The sequence below is a fragment of the Rosa chinensis genome, chromosome 4, assembly GCF_002994745.2.
Source record: "Rosa chinensis cultivar Old Blush chromosome 4, RchiOBHm-V2, whole genome shotgun sequence".
Classification (NCBI taxonomy): Eukaryota; Viridiplantae; Streptophyta; class Magnoliopsida; order Rosales; family Rosaceae; genus Rosa; species Rosa chinensis.
This window is the reverse complement of record NC_037091.1, coordinates 15,199,399-15,226,550: the sequence shown is the minus strand read 5'-3', so window position 1 is coordinate 15,226,550 and position 27,152 is coordinate 15,199,399. Positions and strand designations below refer to the sequence as shown.

General features: G+C 41.1%; 2 protein-coding genes across 2 annotated transcripts; both read left to right on the top strand.

Moving 5' to 3' along the window:
• The first annotated feature begins 2,303 nt into the window (after window positions 1-2,303).
• Window positions 2,304-3,688, top strand: LOC112198288 (transcription factor TCP7). The gene has a single exon (XM_024339385.2). It carries the CDS (start codon window positions 2,451-2,453, stop codon window positions 3,279-3,281), a length of 831 nt encoding a protein of 276 aa, XP_024195153.1. The 5' UTR covers window positions 2,304-2,450; the 3' UTR covers window positions 3,282-3,688.
• A 19,745-nt stretch (window positions 3,689-23,433) lies between these two features.
• On the top strand, window positions 23,434-24,248 carry LOC112200757 (transmembrane protein 230). The gene is made up of 2 exons (XM_024341768.2): window positions 23,434-23,743; window positions 23,848-24,248. Exons 1-2 carry the CDS (start codon window positions 23,554-23,556, stop codon window positions 23,967-23,969), a joined length of 312 nt encoding a protein of 103 aa, XP_024197536.1. The 5' UTR covers window positions 23,434-23,553; the 3' UTR covers window positions 23,970-24,248.
• Window positions 24,249-27,152: the final 2,904 nt, after the last annotated feature.

The window sequence follows — 27,152 nt, the reverse complement described above, 5'->3', positions numbered from 1 at the left end:
ATTTGATATTTCTCGGGATTATATGAATATCTAGTTCTGCATTTGATGGACGGCATCAAAATTTATATTTATAAAATTAAGTTTATTTTGACGAATAATAAAAATATTTGGGTGGCCCAAATCTTGCAGCCGAGAAAGGTGAGAATTAGAACGAACAAGCGGGAAATAAAGAAATAAAAAAGAGACCTGTAGGTGGGCTGGTAGGGTTAGTTGATTATGGTCCATATGGATTAAGAATTAAGAAGGTTTGGTAGGGTTATTTCCTTGGATTTATTAGCTATAGTGCTAGATTTTTTGTTTTTAGAATAGATGGCTCCTTTATTCGAAGAAAATCAAATTACAAAATATGGAAATGACCGGTGATGATCAATAATTCTCCACTCTCCTCCCTACTAACAGAATTAGTTATGGGTTCGTCACTAACAATGACATCCATGAGCCAAGAATGCCCAACTACTAACCAAACATATCGCCTATTATCACGAGTTATGATTCGAAACCTTGACATCCATGACGCCCGTTATCATTCTCTGACATCTATAAGATCTAAGGTTTCGTTGGTGAAACCTTAAACTGTGTGGCCAATCTCACAGGATCCTAAAGATATAGCTCCACCCAAACTCGTACCTGACCATCACGCGGTCCTTCACAATCCACATCAAGCTTCCTTCTTATTGTCTCTCCAATTAGAGTGATAGTGAGAAGAGTGATATATGCACGAGGCAGCCCATGCGGCAAATCAATATCGGTAACATTCTTTTAATTTACAAGAAACCCTCATAGTCATTTAACAAATCATGCGTGCGATTAAAGCTACATGACCCTCCACATTACTATATATATATTTTTAAATACAAACAAATATTTTATCTTTTTTATTTTTTAGATAAAATACTATCATTGATTAATGAAAATTTATTACTATGAAATGGGTTTGTTTTGACCAAAATTATGAATTTCATTGAGTTCGGAAGAACAAGATGGATAAACAAATATCATTCCTGATAAAAGAAAAAATGCAGTGGCAATTTAAACCTTTCCGCAATGATTCGAAATTTCGAATGACAATTTTGGGCATTAAAGTGCATTGAATTTATGAGGACCTACTGTATCATCTGCATGAGACTGCCACCAAACCCAATTGTCATTGAACTTTAAAGTTGGTAGCTAAAATGAGCTATGTACTGCGAGGCAGCCTTCGTTACCGTTAGTCCCCAGTTTCCTTAATTTAGTAACGGTACGGAAGACGAAGTCGGACGGAAAATTGCAAAATGGGGAAAATTTTATGTCGTCGATTGGGGCAGTTGAATTAATGGTCGTTGTTCAAGTTTAAAATTGAAGGGTAAAAATTGCGGAAGCTTTTTACTGTGTTATTCATCATGGTAGGAGTCGAGGGATAAAAGAAAGTCTTGGTCTTGGTCGTTTTTCAAGTTTAAGGCAGGTTGCGGAGTGAAAAATGCAGATATTTTCTATTATATTGTAGAATATCATTTACAAATGTGAAATTAGGAAATACTAATTCAAATGAAACGGCTCAAATGCGTTCGGCACTATTTATGAAAAAAAATAAAAAAACATTTAAAAAAAATATTCTTACCCTACCATGTCCTTACATATATTAGTGAGAATCGAATTCATGACATTTATAATGTTGGAATTATAATTTACCAACAAGTTAAAAAAGGTCACCAACAAATAGTAAAAAAATATTTACTATTAGCATTATCGTGCGTTGGTGATCATTTTAACTCTAAAATTAGAGACGTATCTAGTAATTTCTGGTAATGAGCAACTAATTGCACAAAGTTTCAGTAGACATTTTCTAACCAGTATTACTATGTGATGATCATTTTAACCCCAGAATTTAGAGACGTATTTGATATAATAGCAAGCATCCAACATAATAAAATTTCGATAAATGTAACATAAATATTTGCCATCCAACCTTATCAGACGACCAACTCGTTTTATTTGAGAGTTTAAGAACGAGTCTAATACTAAAATGAATAATTAAAGAAAATTATCCGATATCCATATATGCTTAGATACATAGGATGCGTGGACGCTTGATTGAACTCCTATGATTTTGGATTTTGATTCTAGGATAAAAAGAGAATAATGGAAAGTTTTTCACCGGTGTCGTGGCGCGTGTTTCACACAGTGAATGAGAAGTGTGAAGAGTAAGAGTGGGGTGTATGAAACGCGGGCCCCACCTCCCATGTGCCCCTCCTCTGTCTCCACCAGCTCCTGTCTGGACCTCAATGATTAGAGAGAGCTGTGTTTCCCTCAGACCCCTCACTCCTCCTCCTCCTCCTCCTCAGACCCCCACTTCCCTCTCTCTCTCTCTCTCTCTCTCTCCCCCACAACCCCCAAAACCCCTCCCCTTTCTTTCTTCAATTTCGGAGTAGTGAACTCCCACGCTCGCCGCACGAACGCACAGCGCAGTTTCAATGTCTAATTCCGAGGCCCCGAATAACGAGCTCTCCAATGGAGCAGCAGCTATGATGATGGAAAGACAGCAGCAGCAGCAACCGACCCAGCAACAGACGGCGGCATCTAACGGCGTCTTGGCCGTCAAGAAGCCGCCGTCAAAGGACCGACACAGCAAGGTCGACGGCCGGGGCCGACGCATCCGCATGCCCATCATCTGCGCCGCACGTGTCTTCCAGCTCACACGTGAGCTCGGCCACAAGTCCGATGGCCAGACCATCGAGTGGCTCCTCCGCCAGGCCGAGCCCTCCATCATCGCCGCCACCGGCACCGGCACCACTCCCGCTAGCTTCTCCACCGTCTCCGTCTCCCTCCGCGGCGGAGCCTCCTCCGGCGCCGCCTCCCTCTCCAACTCCTCCACTACTTCCTCCAACGACCACAAGCCCCTCCTCGGCGGCCCCACCCCCTTCATCCTCGGCAAGCGCATGCGCGCCGACGACGACGCCAAGGACGCCGACGCCCACCACGGCGCCACCGACGGAGCAGGACCAGGAGCAGTCTCGGTCGTCGGTCACCACTCCATGAGCTCCATGCTGGGCTCCGCCGCCCAGGGAGGGTTCTGGGCGCCTCACTACGGACAAGTCTGGAGCTTCGCCACCACGCCTCCGCCGGAAATGATGACTCAGCAGCAGTCGGTCTCCCAACAGCATTCTTTGTTCTTGCCGCAGCAGCCGATGGGGGAAGCCTCGGCGGCAAGAGTGGGAAATTACCTTCCGGGACATCTCAATTTGTTGGCTTCTTTGTCGGGCGGGCACGGCAATTCGGGTCGGAGAGAAGACGACCAGCGTTAATTTGACCCGATTGCTACCGCTGGTGGTGCTTTGCTGGTATATATAAATATGTGTTCGTTTTGTTCCTGCTCTTGTTTTTGTGTGTTTTAGGGAGAAGTGAGTGAGTAATTTTTTTTTTTTTTTTCTTCTCTTTGTTTTAGTGGATTTTTAAGGGTTAGGATTTAACTAAGCTTTGGCTGGAAGAAGAATAATGGATGGTTTGTGCAGTGCAAATTTGTGAATTTTAAGCATGGATTCAAATTAGAGGAGTCTTTTAGAGTTCATATTGCTTTAGGATTTGGGGGGTTTTGTTGGAGGTGGCAGAAAAAATCAAGAAGAATTAGGGTTTTAGAAGATGGGGCTTTTGCTGCTGTAATTGTAAGGGCTTTCCAGACTTTTAATTTTATCAAACTATTTATTTCAATGTACCTTCTGAGTTGCTCAGTTATGGTATCTCACTACAGCACACTTGGAATCAGTCATCACCTCAACCTTCCGTGTTAGGTGATTGGTCTCTATATAATCAACAACTTCTGCATTACGTTTTTGAAAGTCATTCCATCTATGTCAGCTATTTCTAGTCCTGAACAGGGATTCAACTTATCTGTCCCCTCATAACAGTTGAACTCTGGAGAGCAGCACAGTCCGTACGTGATGCTTACTGTAATGCCGTTCTCCACTGATTCCAAAATTGTGAATTACATGCATGTAGCTGTTAGAATGAAGTAGATGATTTATTGAATAATTGGGTTTTGGGAAATCTAGAAACACTAATGCTGTGTTATAGCAGGGCAGAACTAGTTGATATTTACTATTTGCTTGTTTTCAGTTTTCTGATGTTAGGTTGTAGCTTAGGAATGGATAATGCTATGATGCATCCTTTCTGGGTGGCAGTCTTGAATTGGGATGTTCAAAATTCACAACTCAACTTTCAATGATAATTGAATTTGCTCAAGTATTTTGTTGAATTGAGTTTGTACCGACTACCGAGAAATCCACGGTGAATTAGGTTTTCTGTGGTGAATCAACAACGTAAATCTCAAATTCAGGTGAGATTCAGTGTATATTATATGAGTTAGAAGTTACGTTTAAGGGCAAAGACGTCTCTTCCAATCAATCATCGAATAAAAGCATACCAAATTCAAGAAGGTGATCAATTCTTGCTGCAGATATCAATCCAGTCATTTTCTTTAAGAAGAAAAGGTGAACCGGAGGATAAGTTACCTCAGCCTCATTAATTGTTTCACAGGAACGGTCAAATTAACACGAACTACACATTGAAAGCCACTGACAGACTATTATAGCCTATATATGTGTTGTCCAAGCTCAAGTCCTGTTACCGGTCCCCAATTGTGAGATGAACATGGGACTGAGGCTTCTATTTGGCTTGCATTTCAAAAGGCTTTCAAAATATGAAACCTTCATTCCCTTTTCCCTTGCAATGTTGGCGTGAACCCAACGTGAATGTATGTCCGGGTTTACCAGTAACTATAACAGTAGTTCTTTCGTCCACAAAATTAGTCAGGATCACCATTGTTTCCGGCTCAGTAGCGGATGAAGCATCCACCAGAAAAATATGGCTAAAGTGTCCACAAGTAATGCCTTGATCATGTAGCCGATAGCTACTCATGAAAGTTGATGAAATCACCCTGAATTTCCGGAGCAAGGACAAGAGAAATAGGGGTCTTTGTGAAGGCATGATGGCACGGTGTGCTGGCATGACGGCAGAATTATGTCCTCAAGTACCTCTTCTATCTCACGGAATGCAGCGTTGGCTCAGAACATATCCGACCCTGGAATCACTTCCATCAAGCTTCTCAGAAGCACATCACAACACCTGTTATTAGGCGAACATATAAGGATATACGATTTTCTAGTGACATTTGATATACCTGGAGTATTGCTTCACAAATAGCCAGTCCAGTCCTCGATGGTTCGGAAAGGTTTTTCAATTCAACACAGAGTTCGCCGGCTACTAGGTAAGGTGGTGAGCCCTGACTGTGAAAAATTTGATGAATTGCAGATAGTTACACCTTCATCAAGTTTATGAAAGGTAGAGACCAGTGCTGGTGCAGTGGGAATGCTTGGACGGGAGACACAATCAGAAAAGCGGAAGTTCCGAAAAAAAAAGCTTCTGATGCAGCTTTAACTGCTTGGTGAGCTCTTTTTAATCAGACTCTATTGAATGAGAAGCTGACATCATATTTTTGTGTTGAAGAATGATACTCATAGGAGTCATCTTCAAGTTCAACAAATAGAAGACTGCTCCTAGCAATGCGATAAATCAAACCCTCTATAACAAATTAACAGGCTAGGGAAGGTCATTATAATGTGGAATTGTGGATAGCTTGAAAAAATATACACTACCTTATCAGCCGGTCTCTCAAGCTGCTTAAGGGACATCCACATAGTTATCCCTGTCTTCATCTGGAAGCAAAACTAAGTGACAGAAAACAGCAAATGTTAATAGTTGTTCAGAGTTTACCTGGAAGTGCTCAGTATCCCTATCTGATGGTCGTACATACACCAAGTCCCTCGATAAGAGGAAAGGTCGTCTCTCAGGAACAGAATCAATCACAAATGCAACAAAAGTTTTTCTTTCCTTTTCTTGAGTTTTATATTATAAATTTCTTCTTCTCGTAACTCCAATACCATGTTCTCCAAATGGTAATCACTCCATTTCTGATTCAAATAAAATCAAAGGTTTTCTATCATGCAATGCAAGAAACACACAAGATTGAGAATGACAATGTTCTGCTTATTGCAACATATACAGTCGATCACACTTACCTCCACCCACAAGGCAAAAAGCTCATAAGTAATGGAAAAGCATAATGCTGAGCACATAGAACATTATCATACCCCAGTATCCGGAAATTTAGATTCTAAAATACTTCCACAATTAACTCATTTTGTCTTTAATATTGATTTTGCATGATTACTTGGACCTATTCCACAATCCTGAAATCAGAGGCCTATCAAATTATAACTCATGGAATTTATGTAGAGAAAAGTGCTTAGTTACACAATTTAAAGGATTTGATTGAAATAAGGTATATGTTTTGTTAACCATATAGTATGATATTTCAAACAAGCTGATTAAATTAATTTTGGCATCAAGCAAGCTAAATCTTGGACAACATAAATCCTGGATATATTTCACCTGTTTCACATAAATGCTTTGCTACGTGTCCGGTAAGTTTCACAAACTAGTTAAAATAAAGGCCGATCAATATGGCCATTGGTATCCATGCATATCTCCAAGTAGAACTCTTCAGCATATAACGGAGCAGCAAAGTAATCCCTATATGTCAGGGGGAGACAAAGGCTGGTGTAGAACCTTGGGCACAATGTCGTTCTTGATCAAATCTTTGACATCCTCAGGAATTGTGAATATAGGTAATGAATCTTTCTCAACCCATACATAATTCTTCTTCCCCAAGGTGGAGGATAGAATCGGCTTAAAGACTGGAGGGGGTTTAAAGGAAGATGGAGATGGCTTTGATTTAGATTTTGGAGGTTTTTGGGATGATCCATGTGATTTAGATGAAGCCTGAGGTGGCTTAGAGGAGGATGTAGATACTTTAGGCTGGTTCAGAGCCTTACACACAATGTACTTCTTAATCAAATCTTTGATATCCTCGGTTATAGGTGGTGAATCTTTTTCTGCCCATTCATATTTTGTCTTTCTCGTTTGATTTATTCCATTTTTGGCAGCAGTGGGCAGTATTGGCTTCAAGATTGGAGGGAAGTTAGGAGAAGGTGAAGGAAATGAGTTCTTTTGAACCCATATAGCACCCTTCTTCCCAGTTCGGTTTACTACATTTGAGGAGTTTGAGGATGTAGATGAAGGGATCAGGGGCCAAGGGGATGGACTAGAAGAAGATTGGGTTGGGTTGGATGGAGATGTTGGGGGTTTAAGGGATGGTGAAGAAGTGGAATGGATTAGCTTAGTTGAAGATGTTGGAGGTTTACCAGATGTTGAAGATGGATTAACAAATGTAGATTGGAGTGGCTTAGAGAAGATGAATGGTGATCAACATAAGAAGATTGTTGTAGTTTAGATAAAGATGTTGGAATTTTAAGGGTGGGAATTGGATTAGAAGGAAATGGTTTAGGTTGAGTTGATGAGGATTTCATCAGTAAAATATATGCATGGTGTTGAAGGATGTCGACATAGTGTGCCTCTACAAACTAGGGTTTAGGATTGTAATAGGAAAGTGTTATAGGTATTCAATTGTATTCGGATTCTCTTACCTTTTATATACCTTGTAACTTCCTATATAAGGGCTCCTATTATCAATAATAAACACACAATTCCATTCTCCTACAACACGTTATCAGCACGAGTTCTAACCCTAGCTTCAGAAAAAGAAAAAAAAAAACCTTTTTCTTCTCTGCCGCCAACCCAAAACAAAAAAAAATATATATCTCCATTCTGGCCTCAGCCTCACCTTACCTCACCTCACCTCACCGGCCGGACCTCTCCAGCAGTACCTGCAAACCCAGCAGCCCAGTCAGGCCGGCCTCCTCCCCAGCGCCACGTCGCCCAGACGCCGCCACCCACTGCTGCCTTTGCACACCCGCACACCAACCTGCAAGCCTGCAGCCCCCCTGCTGCCAGCACTGTTTCCTGCCGGCCTACCGCAAGCTTGCAGCCCTCCTGCCGCTCCCTGCGTCCTGCCGCCAGCAGCCCAGGCCGCGATCAGCAGCAGCAGCAGCCCAGGCCTCCGATCTGCCTCCCTCCGCATAGCCCGCGCACCAGCCCCCTCTGCACACCGCAGCACCTCCGATCAGCCTCCCTCCGCATAGCCCGCGCACCAGCCCTCTCTGCACACCGCAACACCGTCGAACTGCAGGGAGAAGAACCAGAGGAAGAAAGAAGTCGCGAAAAAAAAAGAAAAAAAAAAAGGAGGAAGACCGAAAAAAAAAAACAGAAAAAAAGAAGGGACCCGGCCCAAGAAAAAAAAAGGAAGAAAAGGAAAGGGACCCGGCCGGCCCAAAAGAAAAAAAGGGAGAGAGAAAAAAAAAAAAAAAGGAGGAAGAAAAAAAAAAGGGAACGGAGAAGGGCAGCCCACCAACTGCCAATTTCCGACCAGATTCCAGCAACCCTAATTTAGCTACACACCTGCATCAACACGCGCGTGGCTTCAAGCCAAGAACAATCACGTAAGTTTTTATAATTAAGGTTGCTGCTTTCTTGTATTTAAATTCCTTTTATTTCCTGCAAATATTGGAATATATGTTGCCAAATGATTTTGATATTTAACAAAGCGGAATTGTGGGGATTCACGCTTAACGAACTAAGAGTGTTCGTATGAACTAAGAGTGTTCATAATTAAACGAACTAAGAGTATTCGTGTGAACTAAGAGCGTTCACAATGATTGGACTAAGAGCGTCCGTAAGCATCAAATTGTGACCATATTAAAACATCATTGTTTGGTCTAATCCAAAAGAGATTCTTGGAAAATGATTTCTTGGTAGCATAGCTCGGAAATCTCATTATTTTAGTTTTCGTGGAAGTTTAACTCCGAAACTAATATATTTTCTCTTCTTATTTTCAGGATGTCGAATGAACCTAGACTCGACTTTCCCATGCTTGACTCAACAGGCTCGGATTACCACAGTTGGGTAACCGATGTTGAGAATCATCTCACTTCCAAGGAAATATTACCCATAATCCAAGCACCTAACCCGGATCTTGTGTTCAACCGAACATCTACAAAGCATGCTCAAGCAGTTATCTTGATGCGACTCTATATGGACAAGACACTCAGATTGGAGTATATGTCGATGAAGGATGCAAGAGAGCTATGGGTAGCGCTAGAAGAGCGCTTTGGCAATGTCCAAGATTCCCTCCTCCCTGACTTGAATGTTCAATGGAACAATCTGCGCTTTGCTGACTTCAAGTCTGTTGCTGAATATAATTCAGAGGCTCTTCGCTTACAATCCATGTTGAGATTCTGTGGACAACCTGTCACAAAGCAAGAGCTAATTGAGAAGACTCTCTCCACCTTCCCCGTTTCAGCCATTGTGGTATCAAAGCGATACCGTACTGAAGTCAATGCTGGACGGATCACGAGGTTTCATCAGTTTATCAATATCATATCTGTAGCTGAGAAACATGATAACATACTCGTGAGGAATTATAATTCAAGGCCCATTGGAACTACGAGAGTTCATGAGGCGAATTATAATGCACCCAAAAGAGGGCGCAAGGAGCAGAACCCTAGGAATAAGGGACATGAGGGACGTATGGACCCTAATCAGGAAGGAAACCGCAAGTTTGGAGCGGACACACGTGGTGGCAATGCCACACGTGGGAGAGGGGGTCGTGGCAACCCTATACGTGGTAATTGAGCCATAGCTCGTGGTGGTGGCGCCATGGGTCGTGGTGGAGGCGCAAATCCTCCTAGGGAACGCCCACAACGTGCACAACGTGCACCTCAATTGAAGGGAGGCAACCACAATGATATGTGTCATCGATGTGGATCTAGTGAGCATTGGTTCAAGCAATGCAAGGCAAGCGAGCAACTAGCTTCAAGATACAGGGCATACAGGGACCTGAGGGAGCAAGAAGTGTACCTTGCAGAAGAAGAAGAAGATGGTGGAGATGTCAATCTCACCATAGAGGACTTCAAAGCTGAAGATGAAGTGCACAAGGATGCAGCAGACTTTGATTAGATTAGTCCTTTTATTTTTCCAAGAACTTTTGTAATGGCAATTTGCCTTAATCAATAAATGACAATTGTATTAACTCTTTCTTATGTGGCGGAACCAATAAAATGTGATGTCTAGGAAAGTCATTGAGATTATTGGTACTTAAGAGAGCCTTGCTCCACCAACATCTCTCTCTACTTTCCTGGTCATATTTGATTGGAGTTACCAAATGGATAGAGTGAGTACAATGTGTCTTACTTTGATTTTATTTTGGATTAGATTTTGGAAACTTTGATGTAATCATTGGCTATTAATAAAGTGTCAATTCTTTTACTTAATGTCTTGGACATACCTTAATTCGAACTTTATTATATAAGAGCCATTGGTTTTCATGTGGAAACACATTATGAGAATGGACAGAGTTCCTTTGCATCACCTCTAATGACTACGGACATAAACGAGTATTAGAGAAACTTATGTGTCGCTCTAGTGGTTTGTATGCAACCACTATTTGAGTTATTGAATCGAACCATGTCATGAGAGACGACTTATGGGATTCTGACACATATAGGCTTTGACATGATGATCCGTGTATCAAAGACTTTACACGGACATCCATTTTCAGAACGAAGAAAAGTAAGAACCAAGAATTGGTTCGAGGAGCTGCACATGCACCTCATGGCGCCATGATTGTGCAAAGACAGGCCATACATGGCCGCCGCCGCCTACCCCCTGCGGCAAATACATGGTATTGACGCCATAAACTCCTCTCTCTACTTCTCAAGTCTATTATGACATTATGGCTTAACCAAAACCTTCATTGGTTGATTATAAAGCCCATGTTTCGTTCTGTAAAGCCTGTTATTTAGGATTGAGATCATCCTATGCAAGGAGATTGAGGAAATAATTCCATTCTCACAAAGAATCTAAGGGAATTCTGTGGATTTGATCAACCAACTTGCGGACCGTATAGATGTTTTATGGTGCTGGTTGATACGCAAACACGCTGGTCACGTGTTGTGCCATTATCCACTCGTAATGCTGCTTATACTACACTCCTAGCACATAACATATGGCTACGGGCTCACTACCCAGATCATCCCATTCAGTCAATTTGACTTGATAATGCTAGAGAGTTTACATCGACAATTTTCGATGACTATTGCATATCATTGGGTATTGATATCAAGTATCATATTCCCATGTACACACCCAATTGGTCTCTCGGAAAAGCCACCATTAAACGACTACGATGGTAGCCCGGACATTGGTAATGCGCACCAATATTTCCGCTTGGGTTATGCAATATCGCATGCAGCTATGCTAATTCGTCTACGACTCATAGCAGGCACTCAACTTTTATTTGCGTTACATCTAGTGACTGGGTTCGAGTCTAATATCTCGTATTTATGCATTTTTGAGTGTGCGGTTCATGTGCCAATTGCGCCGCCACAGCGCATCAACATGAGCCATTGCAACGAATGCATATATATATTTGTTGGACATGAGTCTCCAACTATAAGTCCGCTATATAGAACCCTTGACAGGCGATCTCTATTTCGCTGGATTTGCGAATTGTCACTTTGATGAGACAGTCTTCCCGTCGTTAGGGGGAGATTAGAACGTCAATGTTCAACAGCAATGACAGGAATTGTCGTGGTCTGTCCCCACTATGTCTCATCTTGATCCCCTAAAAGTGACGAGATCACATATACCTACTGCAAACATGCCTGCAAGGATTGATGTCCCCACAAGAGGACATGGTACCACCCAGAGAAGATGGGTACTGCACCACTACCATGGACGGTAGTATGGTGACGCCACAAAGGTGGCATAATGGCGTCATAGGCCATGGGTTCCGCTAGAGAGAGTAGGAGACCCATAGGTTCGATGGATTCTCACCCTAAGAAGAGAGCAAGTTTGGCACAACTTGATCCATTGATCATTGATACTCAAAATCCGTCTCATGAGAATATTTTAGATTGTGGTTATGTCCAAGAGACATCGTTGGGGGACGCCTCAATGTTAGAACCAATTCCTGAGAATATAGGGATCTCTACGAACTACACTAGTGTACATGAGGACGTGGAATTATTGAGACCAATGACATCGAACCTTACTCCGTTGAAGAATGCCAACGTAGAGAAACTTGACCTAAATGGAAAGATGCGATCCAGGTTGAATTGGATTCACTAACGAAGAGAAATGATTTCGGGCCTGAGATGCCAACACCTCCTAACATAAAACCTATTGACATTAGTAGGTCTCGTTAGATAGCGTGATGAGAAAAAGAGATGGCAATCTCGCCTTATGGCGCAAGGTTTCTCACAACGCCCTGGAATTGACTACGAGAAGACATATTCTCTCGTAATGGATGTCATTGCACTCCACTACCTTTTCAGTTTGGTAGTTTCCAAATAACTGAACATGCAGCTTACGAATGTGGTCACTACGTATCTCTATGGGGATCTAGATACGGAATATAATGAAGGTTCTTGTGGACTTTATTTACCTAAGTCAAGTGGCTCTAGACCACGGAGCGCATTCGCAACGAGGTTGAAATGCTCACTAAAATGACTACTTGATTGGGAAGGGATATGATGAACTATGCCCACGCGTTTCCATGACAAGTTCCGGATTTGCAATTGTCGCGGTTTATAATTAGAACCCTTGAGAGTTAAGGGAAACCGCTGAACACCTGAAATCCGAGTTTGAGAGGAAGGACCTTGGAAGAACACGGTTTTGTCTAGATTCAGAACTTGTATACCGTGTCAATAGACATTTTTGATAAAGTCAAAGATGCACCATGGTCGTCCGTAGTCTTGGCCCTAAAAGGGATCCGTTTCGTCCCAGGGATGATGACGAAGACGTGTTAATAGCAGAAGTGCTTACTTATGTACAATAGGCGCATTATTGTACTTAGCTCAATACAAGACCGAACACTTCAATTATTATGAACTTGTTGGCTAGATAGAGCCCTGCGCCAACACAACACCATTAGATTGGTATAAAGACAATCTTTCGATATTTGAGAGGTACGATTGATATGGGCTTGTTCTATCCCTACAGAGAAAAGAGATGATGGAAGTGTGGGATCGGACCCCACAAGGCAAAATGCCACCTTCCGTGCTCCTCCTCCCCTCCATCAAAATGACAACAAGCATTTCTAAATATTGAAGTGAACCAAATCCGATCAGAGGATAATGTAGTGGACTTATTCACAAAGTCGTTACCAAAATCCAACTTCGAAAAACATGTGAAGAGCATCGGATTGAGAAAGTTATCCGAACTCCTATGATTGTAGCAATCAGGGGGAGATATTGACATCAGGGGGAGCTAGGCATGATGTCTACATGTTCAATCTCGAAGAGTGAAGGACGTGTTGTGCTCTTTTTGTCCTTCGACCAGGGTTATTTTTGTCCCACAGGGTTTTTGTTACCTGACAAGGTTTTTAATGAGGCAACGATCAAAGCGTCATCACCAAGTTTGAGCGGCACAAGAGGGAGTGTTGAAGGATGTCGACATAGTGTGCCTCTACAAACTAGAGTTTAGGATTGTAATAGGAAAGTGTTATAGGTATTCAATTGTATTCAGATTCTCTTACCTTTTGTATACCTTGTAACTCCCTATATAAGGGCTCCTATTATCAATAATAAACACACAATTCTATTCTCCTACAACACATGAGAAGTTTTATCATCCAAATCATGCTCATGGAAAATGGGTTCTGAAGGAAGTTGATTGCAAGAATGAGATTCCATCTCCGGGTGGTCGTGAGAGCTTCCATGAGTCCATCTCCGAGTTTCGTACCTGTCAATCATGAACAGAGATCAGAGGGAAGATCGGGCTAGCTGGCTTTCAACTCTCCAATGTCTAAGTCAGATACATGTAAGAATGTAGACTAGGTAGAAATAAATGGAGAATAGTGGCTAACCTTGAATGACAGGAGAGACATGTATTTATAGTGTAGATTAGGGCTTGTCACCCTTTTGTTTTCAATGTGGGTCTAGATGCAGCCTACCCGATACTGCAAGTGTATGGTATCGGCATCGTGTCTGGGCGTTATTGGCTTTGTTCTGAGTGGCTAGTGAGCCTTGTGTTTCTGATATTTGTGCTTGGGAGGTATCTATACCAACATGTAGATTGGAGTGGCTTAGACGAAGATGAATGGTGATCAACATAAGAAGATTGTTGTAGTTTAGATAAAGATTTGGACTATTAAGGGTGGGAATTAGATTAGAAGGAAATGGTTTAGGTTGAGTTGATGAGGGTTTTATTAGGGAAATGTCTGCATGGGAAGTTTCATCATCCAAATCATGCTCATGGAAAATGGGTTCTGAAGGAAGTTGATTGCAAGAATGAGATTCTGGAAAGCGGTTTCTATGAGAAGTTGATAATCATAATCACGCTCATCTTTACTGCAAAGAAAACACCTCAAGATCGAGCTGATCGACGAAAAATCGAAATGTGGTCCCCCCCAATCTGATCAAAATAAAGAAACAGAACCTTCATTTGAGAATTTAAGACCAATGACCATAAATAGAAAGATAATTTGGAATGTGAAAATTCAAGCAGATGACTAGACATGATCAACAAATAACAGATGGAAATTAAGATGATCATGTAGAAAACTACAAATTACAGTGTTGAACATGCAAAGTTCTATTTTTGGTCAATTTTGAAAATGCAAATGGTTCAAAAAAAAAAGAAGTTAACGAGTGAGTATGACTACACAAATCTATGATACAAGAACAGAACTGAAGAACACAAGAAGGAAAGAAAAGAAAAGGAGGAAAATCAAACCAAAGAGCACTCATTTCAGTGGCTTGTTGACGAGCCAAGCCTACCCTGGCCTAGCAATACAGACTCAATCCATATAAAGTGGTGGTATTGACGTGGCAATAATTTAGTCCATCTTGAATTTTGGGATGCTTGGTGAAAAGGTTCAAAGATTTCCTAAGCAAACAGAGAATTAAGACCAACAAGAAGACACATATTTCTAAGATTAAGATAAAAAAGAAGACACAGGATTCTAAGATTTACCATTTTCCCCGAGAAAATTTTCCCCTAGAGGAAACATTAAACAGGGTCAAGGCGTAAAGGTTTTGATCTTTCCAGGACTAAACACAGACTTAAATCCTGCTTTACATTATCTTTGGGAGAACGATCCCTATATAACCCACCACTCGTAATGTGGATGGTGGGTTATGTAGCACCGTTACTTCAAATTAGTGTTGTGTCAGGTGTCCAGTAATCTCTCTAGTTGTTTAATTGTTAGTTCATGCCGATTAGAGAATTTTCAAGCCTTTAGTCAAAAACCAAAGTCATTTCATGAATTTAATACCCCTAGTGTCATTATTCATTCAGATTTTGCATCTTCAACCTCTCTTTAGTCAAAATCCATAGCCATTTCAGAATTATCTTAGTGGATAATGGGGTCCACCTCCTCACCCACCAAAACTATTAGCTTTCGTTCTACAAAACTTAGCCATTTTGACTAAGCAAATGAGTCGGGGTTATTTTGACTACAGTTTCTACTTTCTACTGAGTTGGAGATGCTGTCTTTAGATTGGGGAAGCCAAAATGGCTTTTGACACTAGGGTTGGAGTTGCCCTTATCTACAAGGTTTATAAATAAATTTTTAGCACAATTTTTATTTTCCAAACACTCTGACTATGAGATAAGCCAATATTACATTTTAAAGTGTGCTAGCTTGACCTCAATAACATGGGACCTTGTTCGAATGATTTCTTTGGAACTTAGTCATGGTAAATAGTGTACATACAAGGCATTATCAGACATAATCAACACTGACTGAGAGTTGTCTTTTGCTGTCAGAATGGTCCAATAGGTGTGACCTACGGAGTCACCGCAGGCCAAGCCTTCGCCTGAGCCAAGCCTCAGGCCAAAACACTGTTGGAATATGATCATGTGATTAATGGCTTCACAATGAGTATGCTATGTATAAGGAGATGTACCATAATATTGGTGCATCAAGACGCACTTGAATAAGGAAATTCACGTATCTTGAAATGGTATAATTATATGGAAATGAAGGGGTACATGTGTGCTGATAATTATAGTGAAAAAGTATGCTGTGTTCTAGGGAAACTATATTTTAGAGAGAATTGCTGTGTGTTCTCATTGATAATAGGGGTCTCTTTATATAGAGGATTACAATGCATAGAATCTGAATTATACAAGGAAAGGTTATCATACAATGAATGGATATCTCTAAGATATTCTCCGAGATTCTCTCTAATTAAAACCCTATTACCACTAGGTCAAGTAACCTAGAGTTTGGGTCAGACACACAAATAGGGATTTACTTGAACACTCCCTCTTGTGTCGCCCAAACTTGGTGCTCATCTCGTTGCCTCATTAAAAACCTTGCCGAATAACAAAAACCCAGTGGGACAAAAATAACCTTGGTCGAAGGGGAAAAAGAGCACAACACACCCTTCACGTTTCGAGACCATACATGTAGACACCTCCCCCTGATATTTGCATCTCCCTCTGACGACTACGGTCATTGGAGTTTGGATAACTTTCGCAAACGATGCTACCAACATATTTTTCGAAAGTGGAATTTAGGCAATGACTTAGTGATCAAGTCTGCCATACTGTCCTCAGATCAAAACTAGTTCACTTTGATCATGAGGAGAGTTTTTTATTGCTGATTATACTTGGTGTTGTCGCCTTTGATGTAGCCTTTGCTTTATTTGTTCAAAGCAAACAACATTATCCTAAATGCTTGTAGGCTTATCTGTGGTAGACTTCAAACCACTATTGTTCGAACATGCGTAATTATGGATCCAATCCATATACATTCACAAACCACTTCGTGAAGAGCAAGAATCTCTGCATTGTTATAAGATATAACGATTAGGGTCTATTCTGTAGACCTCCAAGATATCACGGTCTTTACCCATGGTGAACACTTAACCAGTTTGAGAATGACCTTTGTATGGGTCAGAGAAATACCCAACATCAGCAAAACCTTCCAAAACACATGTCGTTTTGGGATGGGGATAGTGGACACAGGCCAGTGTTGGCTGGCGGAGTTCCTGGTGTGTGATGGGTCTGAATCCATCATCTCTCTGTAGGGATAGAACGAGCGCATATCAATCATACATCTCAAGTATCGAAAGATATCATTTACACCAATCCAATGGTGTCGCATTGACGCAGAGTTATATCTAGCTAACAAGTTCATGGAAAATGAGATGTCCAGTCTTGTGCATTGAGCTAAGTACAATAATGCGCCTATTGTACTCAAGTAAGACACTTTTGCCTCTAGCACATCTTTGTTATCATCCTTCAGACAAAGAGGATCATTTTCAGGATCAAGACTAAGGACGATCATGGGGGTGCTTGAAGGTTTGACCTTGTCAAAATGCCTAAGCATCTATCAACACGATGCTCAAGTTCCAAACCGAGGCATAATCGTGTTCTCCCAAAATCCTTCATCTCAAACTCGAATTTGAAGTGTTCAGCGGTTTCGCTTAACTCTTTAAGGGCTTCTAATGAAGATCATGTCCAACATGAACCGCGATGGAATCTGAAACTTGTTATGAAAACGCGTGGGCATATCCCTTCCCAATCAAGTAGTCATTTTAGCGAGCGTTTCAACCTCTTTGTAAATGCCCTCCTTAGTCTAGAGCCAGTTGACTTGGGTAAATGAAGTTCACCATGAACCTTCATGTATATTCCATATCTAGATCCCTATAGAGCTACGTAGTGACCACATTTGTAAGCTGCATGTTCAGTTATTTGGAAACTACCAAACTGACAGGGTAGTTGAGTGCAATGACATCCATTACGAGAGAATATGTCTCATCGTAGTCGATTCCAGAGAGTTTTATGAGAAGCCTTGCGCCATAAGGTGAGATTACCATTTCTTTTTCTCACTACGCTTTCTAATGAAGACCCATTAGTCAACAGGTTTTATGTTAGGAGGTGTTGGCATCACTAGCTCGAAAACGTTCCTCTTCGTTAGAGAATCCATCTTAACTTGGATCTCATCTTTCCATTTAGGCCAAATCTCTCTACGTTGACATTCATTCATCAACGAAGCATGGTTCGATATCATCGGACTCAACAAACTCATGCGCAACGAAATGCGCAACTACATCAACAATTATGATGGAGTTTCTATCCCACGTCTCATGTACACTAGTGTAATTTTCATAGAGCTCTATATTCTCAGGAATAAGTTCTAACGTTGAGGCGTCCCCCAATGATAACCCTAACCCGGAAGATTCTCATGAGACAGATTTTGAGTCTTGATGGTCAAAGGATTGGAATGTGCCAAAGTGTCCTTCGAACCCACGGGCCTTCCACACATCCTACTTGGGGCCATGGCCTGTAACGCTAGAGTGTCACTCTCTTTGGCGATGGCGCCATGCCTATCTCCATGTAGGGTGGCGCTACGTCCTCTCGTAGGGACGTCATTCCTTACAGGCTTGTTTGCAGCATATTTGTGTGATCTCGTCACTTTAATAAGGATTGAGATGAGACATAGTGGGAACAGGCCACGACAATTCCTGTCATTCTTGCTGAACATCCGTGTTCTTATCTCCCCCTAACGACGGGAAGACTGTCCTATCAAAGTGACAACCCGCAAATCTAGCGGTAATGAGATCGCCTTGCAAGGGCATTAAGTGGCGGACGATTGTTGGAGTCTTAAGTCCAACGTAGTTGCCCATTCGTCTGTAAGGACCCATTATAGAGCATTGTGGCGGCGCAATGGGCACATAAAGGGCTCACTCAAATGTGCGTAAGTGCAAAATACTTGTACCCAGTCATTAGCTGTAACGCAGATATACAATGAGTGGCGATAGGTCGTAGACTAATTAGCATAGTTGCATGCGATATTGCATCACCCCAAGCGGATATACAGAGATTGGTGTGCATTACCAATGTCCGGGCTACCATCGTAGTCATTTCCACAAAACCATTTGGATGTGTTCATGGGAATATGATGTCCAACATCAGTCCCAATGCAATGACCATCGAAAGTCTTCGATGTAAACTCTCTAGCAATGTCAAATCCAATTGACTAAATAGGATGATCCGGGGAGTGAGCCCGTTGTCATATGGTATGTGCTAGGAGTGTAGCATAAGCAGCATTACAAGTGGACAATGGCACAACACGTGACCAGCGTGTCAACCAACATCATGAGATATTTAAACGTCCGCAAGTTGGTTGAATCAGTCCACAGAATCCCCACGGATTCTATGTAAGAGAAAAATGAGTATTTTCATATCATTTGCATAGGACGGTTTCAGTCCTAATTTTCCTAAGGAACTGCTTTTGTAAAATGAGCGAGAGGCTTTAGAAGCAACCAGTGAGAATTTTGGTTAGGCCTGAGCGTCTGAAACGCTATTTGAAGCAAGTTGGTGATTGCAGCATCACTTGGGGCGCCATCACCATGATGGACACTATCCATGGTGTCATGGATAGGGACTGTGCCAGCCCTAGGCTGGTGGTGGACCGAGGCGGTGCCCTAGGCAGCAGCGTCGGTCACACTTAGTCCAGAGATCAACTTTTGATTCATGCTTCATTTCGCTCGATAGAAAAGATGTCTATGTGAAGTCTTTAGTAGACGGATCATCATATCATGACCAGGATGACCTATCCTGTCGTGACAAAGCTAATATGTGTCTAAATCTAAGAGATCTTCTCTCATAACTTTATTGGATTTAATAGCTAGAATAGTGACATAAAGTCCACTACAGAGACACATAAACTTCTCTAAGATGCGCCTTTGTTCGCAATCATTAGAGGTATTGCAAAGGAACTCATATTCGTTCTCTACATGCGTTTTCGCATGGAATCGGTTGGCAATTCATAGGTGCGATTTGCCCTAGTAGCGTAGAGAGTTTTTGCATCAGTAATCAAGGTGTCATTTGGCCGGGGGAACTTGAGCTATTCCATGTCCTTGAATTAATATTGATGACCCAACCATCGTAGTCACAAAAGTAATATGCTCAGAATCAAAATTGAGTCATCATGTGAAGAATTCGAAATTTTATTCATAAGCCAACGGAGTTACATAATTGTCTCTTTGACCAAAGAAAATCTAATCCAAAATGCTAGCTAATGCAAAACAATGGTAGTCATCTAACTTCTTTCGGTAATTCCAAAATAAATGTGACCACGTGAGTAGAGAGATGTCGGTGGAGCAAGGCTCGCTTAAGTACCACTAATCTCAGAACTTTCCTAGACATCACACTTACTTTGGGTGAGCCTACTTTGAAGAAAAACTAAACCATTGGCATTTAGTACAAAAAATATAAGGCAATTGCCTATTACATCTCTTGGAAAAATAAAGACTTAAACAGAATTGGTGATCTATTAATCCTAGCCAGATTTGTAGTCTTCAAATCTTCACTCTAGATCATCTTCTTGATCTTCTTGTTCCACATAGTGAGCTTCTCTTGCTTCACAATATGCTTTGTAGGCGGTGACAATTTCTTCACGAGCTCTACAAATATGTGCCCAATGATCAGACACTCCACATCGAGAACATACATCTCTTTGCTCAAACTCCATTGATTGAGGTGCTTTGAAAGCGTCATTTAGATGGCTCTTAGTGTTGGTGGCGCCACTAACATGGCCAGAGGTGTTGCCTCCCTCTCTCTTTCCACGTTGACCTCTTCGGTTCCGTGTTCTCCTATTTTGGTGGTTACCTTCCCAAGTAGAGCGATTATATGGACTAGAATGTCCAAATGTATCCCTAAGATTAGAGTTTCGCTCTTGGCGCCCTCTCTTTGGGGCGCGACTATAATTGTATTCCTGAATATGCTATGTTCCTACAGATCTCGAATTATAGTTCTGCACAAGGATGTTGTCATGCTTTTCAGCGACATTCATAGCTCCAATGAGCTCATGAAACCTTGTGATCTGTCTTGCAGTAACATCGATTCGATAGTTCTTAGCAACCATCAATGCAGAGACGGGGAAGGTGGAGAGAGTTTTCTCAATCAACATCGCATTTGTGATTTCTTTACTACAGAATTCCTTTAAGGATTTAATGCGAAGTGTTTCCGAGTTGTAGTCAAGAACTGACTTGAAATCACAGAAGCGGAGGTTATGCCATCTCACTTCTAGGTCAGGAAGCATGGAGTCATGGACGTTGCCAAATCTTTCTTCGTGTGAGACCCACAGTCTTCTGGGGTCTTCTTCATTCATACACTCATACTGGAGCGAATTACCCATATGACGAGTCATTAGGATGATGACTTTTGCCTTATTTGCCTCTAAGGCTGCTCTATTTGCTTCCAAAGCTTGAGCTTACTCAACAGTTAGCACGTCCTGGCTAGGCTCGAGAATCTTATCTAGGATTCCATCAGCCTTGAGATGCTGGCAGATATCACGAACCCCCCTGTGATATCTAGAGCCAGTTGTTCTTAATGGAGCGAAGTCCAATTTGTTCAGGTTACTCATCCTGAAAGAGAACAAGAAATCAGGGTTAGTTTGGGAGCGTAAAAAGCTACCACGAAAACATATTAAATTTTTTAGTGTAGTCGCTTCCAAGAAATTAGGGATTTTCTGAGCGTAGTCGCTTCCAAGAAAATCTGATTCTAAGAGGGGTTTTGGATTAGATCGAAACAATGACGTATGTGGTCGATCGTTTTTCTTCTCAACAAACTCTAAGTTTAGAGGACTCTACAAGCTCTAAGTTTGGAGTGAGCACGAACCCCCACAGTTCGGCTATTTGGTCTCCCCTATAAAGAAGAAAAGGGGGGGGGGGGTAGAAGAAGGGAGGTTGCAAGTCCCCGAGAAGAAGAAGAGAAAAGAATAAAAACTTCAAAAAAGGGGAACTTTTAGAAAAGTTTACCTCTTAGGATTGCAGAATGTATTTGGTCCTTGTCGTAGGATTTGGAGACGAGCTTCAGTCCTAGGGCAAGCGAGCAGACTTGTAGGATTGCAGCGTGGTCGCGGAGTCATGGGGTCGCGAGGCAGCAAGTTCGCGGAGTCTCGAGGGTGCGGGTTTACGGAGTTGAGGTCGTGAGGTCGCAGGTTCGCGAGGTCTCAAGGTCGCGAGGAGTCGCAAGGGTGCGAGGATGCTGCAGAGATGTCACGAGGCTGCGAGGATGCTGCGGGGATGTCGCGAGGTCTCGAGCATGAGAGTAGGCGAGCATTCGCGGGCGTTGCAGGGGTAGCGAGGCTAACCAGTTAGGGTTAGCGATGAGTTGCGACCCGGGGGCCGCTGCGGGGATGCTGCGAGGTTTTGAAGGCTACGATTTTTAGGGTTTCAGGGTTCGTGCTTCGTGCTGATAACGTGTTCTAGGGAAACTATATTTTAGAGAGAATTGCTGTGTGTTCTCATTGATAATAGGAGTCTCTTTATATAGAGGATTACAATGCATAGAATCTGAATTGTACAAGGAAAGGTAATCATACAATGAATGGATATCTCTAAGATATTCTCCGAGATTCTCTCTAATTAAAACCTTATCACCACTAGGTCAAGTAACCTAGAATTTAGGCCAGACACACAAATAGAGATTTACTTAAACATGCTGATAATTATAATTATAGTGAAGAGGTATAACTAACAGTGAAGGGGTATAACTAATCAATAGTTACATCGGTTCACTCAAGAGGCACAATGTTTGAGTCAAGATCTATAAAAAGAACCTCAATCTCTTCCATTGTCATTCATTCAGATATTTGTATTTCCCTTGTTGTGTCTAGATCAAAGACACCATACTATTGTGATCAATAGTCTAACGACACTAATCATAATGATCATTTTCTATAATTTCAATCAAACACACCTTGATGCATTGCCATGCGCCGCAAGAGGATGACCTCTCAAGAAGGTTCGAAAACACCAAAATGAAGCTAATCAGTCCCACATCAAAAACAAAGTAGAGGTCGGTCCTCACTTCACCTATAAAATATTAATTTCCCTCTCTTAAATCATTACGCATTTATTATCCACTTACCGCTACTCTATCAACATAAATACATTGACAGATTTTAGCATCGGAGGAGCAGAGACCGCCAACCACGGTCTTGATGCTGGTGTATTTCATTTGATAGATTCCGACACCGCTTACCTCACCAAATCGTCCAAGACTCCGGACCCCATAATCTGCGTTAACGGGATCTGACAACTCCCAGAATCCTGAGCATTAACAAATAGTGTTAAGATCTTGAGTTCTTTTCATAATTAATCCTCTTATTTAGACAAATTTTATCACAAACATGAGCGATGAAGTTTTTATTTATTTATCTTTTTTTTTTTAAAAGATATGAGCAATGAGGTTGCTTAAATAGTTTGTGATTCTCTAAAAAAAAAAAAAAAAAAGGTTTGTGATTGATATTTTCTAGACATAGTTTTATATATTCTTTAAGAAGTTAAGAACACGGTTTCAAACAGACATGATACACTTAATTAAATGAAAAGTATGATATTCCATACGTGGCGGCACCAGCTAAACTCAAACGCGCCGTGTTAAATACATTCGTACACTTTCTCCTTTGACGACGATAACCCCAAAACTTGAATTTATAGCAAACCAAAGAATACAAATCAGCACAAACCTCAGCTAACCCAGAAACCCCAATTCCGAAACCCTAAAATCCTCCACCCCCAAATACCTCAGATCTCAGCCATGGCGTATGTAGATCACGCATTCTCCATCACCGACGAAGACATAATGATGGAGACCTCCTACACCGTCAACAACAAGCCTCCGATCAAAGAGATCGCTCTCGCCGTCGCCCTTCTCATCACCGGCACCCTCGGCATTGTCATCGGCTCCCTCATGGCCTATAACCGCGTCGGCGGCGACAAAGCTCACGGTACCCCCCCCCTACCTAACCTCACCCTTCTCACCACCCATTTTATTATTATTATTATTATTATTATTATGATTTTTTCTGATTTCCAGGGTTTTGAATTTCAGGAATGTTCTTTGCGATTCTTGGTGGGATCTTGTTCATTCCGGGCTCCTATTACACAAGAATTGCTTACTATGCTTACAAAGGTTACAAAGGCTTCTCTTTCTCCAACATACCACCTGTGTAGCAGCTGCTTCAACTTCACATGTACAGATCTCTCCTTCATTTTTTAGTTCTTTCTTTTTCTGTTTCATATTAATATTAGTGTTAATGTTGTAATGGGATATTGCGTTGGTTGTTTCGTTCCGAATAGAGGCAAGTGTGGTTTGGTTTGTTGTTGATTTGTACTGATCATGGACCAGAAACTGAATTTTTACTTATATAATTACATCATAGATGTAGGCAGAATACGCAACATACATTATGAGTAAATAAAAAGAGTAATCTTATTTTTCGTCTCCTGTAATTTGAGCTTGCACTATAATTTTTTTTCCCCCATTTATAATGCGAAATTTGTTCGCTTAAATTATTAGAACTGTGCTGCTGTAAAACCTTTGCTAACAATGAACTTGTTGAGTGCACTTGCTGCTGTAAACCTTTGCTATTCATTGTGTAAGTTTTTTGTTGCTCAGAAAGTAAACTCTCTTAGCATTGTAAAGACATACTACATACTGTCAGGTAGTTCATGTGGATAGGGAGCAGGGGCTCCTTGGCCTCGTCTACTGGTCTAGGCTGAAAACCTGTTGTTCAAATAGTAAAGATTAGATAAAAATAAAAGGGCTAAATACTGATTACTACCTTGTAGTTTGGGTCCAAAATCAATTCAGTCCCTGAACTTCTAATTTCATCAAAAACACCCTTGCACTTTCAATTTTGATATAATAGGTCCAATTTGTTAGTTTTCCAATAATTGAAGTTATTTAACTTGTTAACGTGGCTCATATATGGCGTATGTTTTATGATGTGATGTCGAGGTAGCCTGCATAGTCAATTTAGGAGTGAGTCCTACTATAAAATAAATAGTTTTTTTAACAAATAATCCAACTATAACTTGAACTCATAACAGAATATTAACGAATTGGACCTATTAGATCAAAATTGAAAATGCAGGGGTGTTTTTGATGAAATTAGAAGTCCAGGGACTGAATTGATTTTGGACCTAAACCATAGGGTAGAAACTAGTAATTAGCCCAAAATAAAAATAGCTGAGGCTGAACAGCCTCAGAGATTGTGGGTGTCTGATTTGTGTGCAGACTCATGTGGACTCGGTGTAATATTTTGCATATTGTCTTTGGTCTTGTCTGCGGTCTGCTTTTTGGGCGCTATCGTTTTTCTGTTATACAGTTGCATTCAAAGCTGCAGTTACTTAGACCTCTCAGATTTTGGTGGCTTTGTATTATCCATTTGTGTTGGAGCTTGTATTGATTGTGTGATGTGTTTTACTTGTTGATGTCTTGTCCGCCTTGTATGTATTTTGTTGGGGCTTTCATAAAACTGTGTTCTTTATGAATGAATCGCACTTTTTATCGATCAATAAATGACCAAGGGATTATGATCGCATACCCTTGGATCTAATATCACAGGTTGAGATAAAGACACTAAAATTATATTCATTGCAGCTCAGTCATTGACCTTATATCTAAGAGTAGGGGACCATAATTCTAGGTCACCACTAGTAGAACATTTCTCATAAGAATAGTCGGTATGGATTTGATTTCTACATTTTCGAAAATATCGGAGTTAGTGAAGTCAGCACTGGAGTTCTCATCATGAATAGTGTTATCTATTAGAGTCTTGTTGCTTAGAGTAGAGAATTAGTTTACCAGAGGGCTGCTTTTAAAAAAAAAAAAAAAACCATGTGTACAAAAACTAGCAGGACAATTTTGAAAGTGATATTCCTATGTTTACTTCAACACAGTTTACGGGACAACTATTTGTTCTGGCCACAACCTTACACATGATGTGAGGACTAATCATTCATGTAGAATTGTCTGATGGAAATAGAGGTGATTCACGGATAAAGTAAACCAAAATGGCATCTAAATGTATTTTCTCAGCATTTGTTTTGTCCTTGGATCTTCTTCCTCTCTCTATGAGGGTTCTCCTTTGGGATGGATGGTGGGATATAAGGAACAAAAGTTCTGATTATAATATTTGAGCAAATTATAGTCTGAAAGCTGGAATTTGCTTGACTTCTAACTTTCTAATCCAACCCAATGTGGCCTTTTGCTTGACTTCTAACTTTCTAATCCAACCCAATGTGGCCTTTTCAGTTACTAAATTATGGACAATATATCAGCATTTTTCATGAGCTATTAGAAAGTGGGATTATTTTCTTGCAATTATTTGAATCAGCTATTCTCTCATTCCTTAAGGTGTTTGGTGGGGGTTTTATATGTTATTAGTCCTATAGTTATAGACAATTACGGGGGTTTTGACCTGTATTTTTACAAGGTGTGAAGTTCTTGGGGAGTACATGCACAAATGTTTACGACTAAAGCTCAGAGAGCTGGCCAATATCGCTCTTCTACTAGAATTATTACCTAGTTGGTCTAGTTGGAGATGAACCAACTACAACTTTCTTGAATAGTTTCTATGCGAGTTGAGGTTTGAAGTGCTTAACCAAACCCATTTAAAAGTTGATCCCCAAAATATCTATTGTACTATAGTTGCAAGTGCATACCTATTAGTGTTTGCTATGTATTATGCAAGCTACCAAGACTTTGGCAAACCAGCTGAATGTAGGTTGCCAAACATCATCCATGGAGTGCCTTTTTGTCAAGGAGACTCAGTGTTGATTATATATTAGCGAGGAGAATTGTTGTTGATTATATATTGCCTTCGAGTTCATACAAGTTGCCAAGAGAAGATTTTATGGACATTGAATCATACAGACCGAATGATTCTTATTCTTCACTTTAGATACAGTTGCTAGGTTGATCTCAAACTTTCATCCTTTGTTAGGGAACTTCCTTCACTCATTTACATTTCTGCCTTCACTCATGTTCTTCTCGACAATGCTGGACCAGCTGCTACTTGATGTTTTGATTTTCCTTTTCTCCCTAAGTTTTGTTCGTCTTTGGGTCTTTTAGGCTTTCTGCATGTTTTTCTATTGGGTCCTTGCCCAAAAGCACCAAAATGAGCCAAATTTGTCCCATTTACTTTAGCAACAGATTTTTGTTCCCACATAAATAATTTCACACTAAATGACAATTTTGCCCTCAACCCAATTAAACAATTACTTCAACTATCACTCACACACACACACACACACACACTCTCTCTCTCTCTCTCTCTCTCTCTCTCTCTCTCTCTCTAGAAGCCAGCGACAACTCAAACCCGACACCTCCGAGCCCGGGTTGCTCCACAA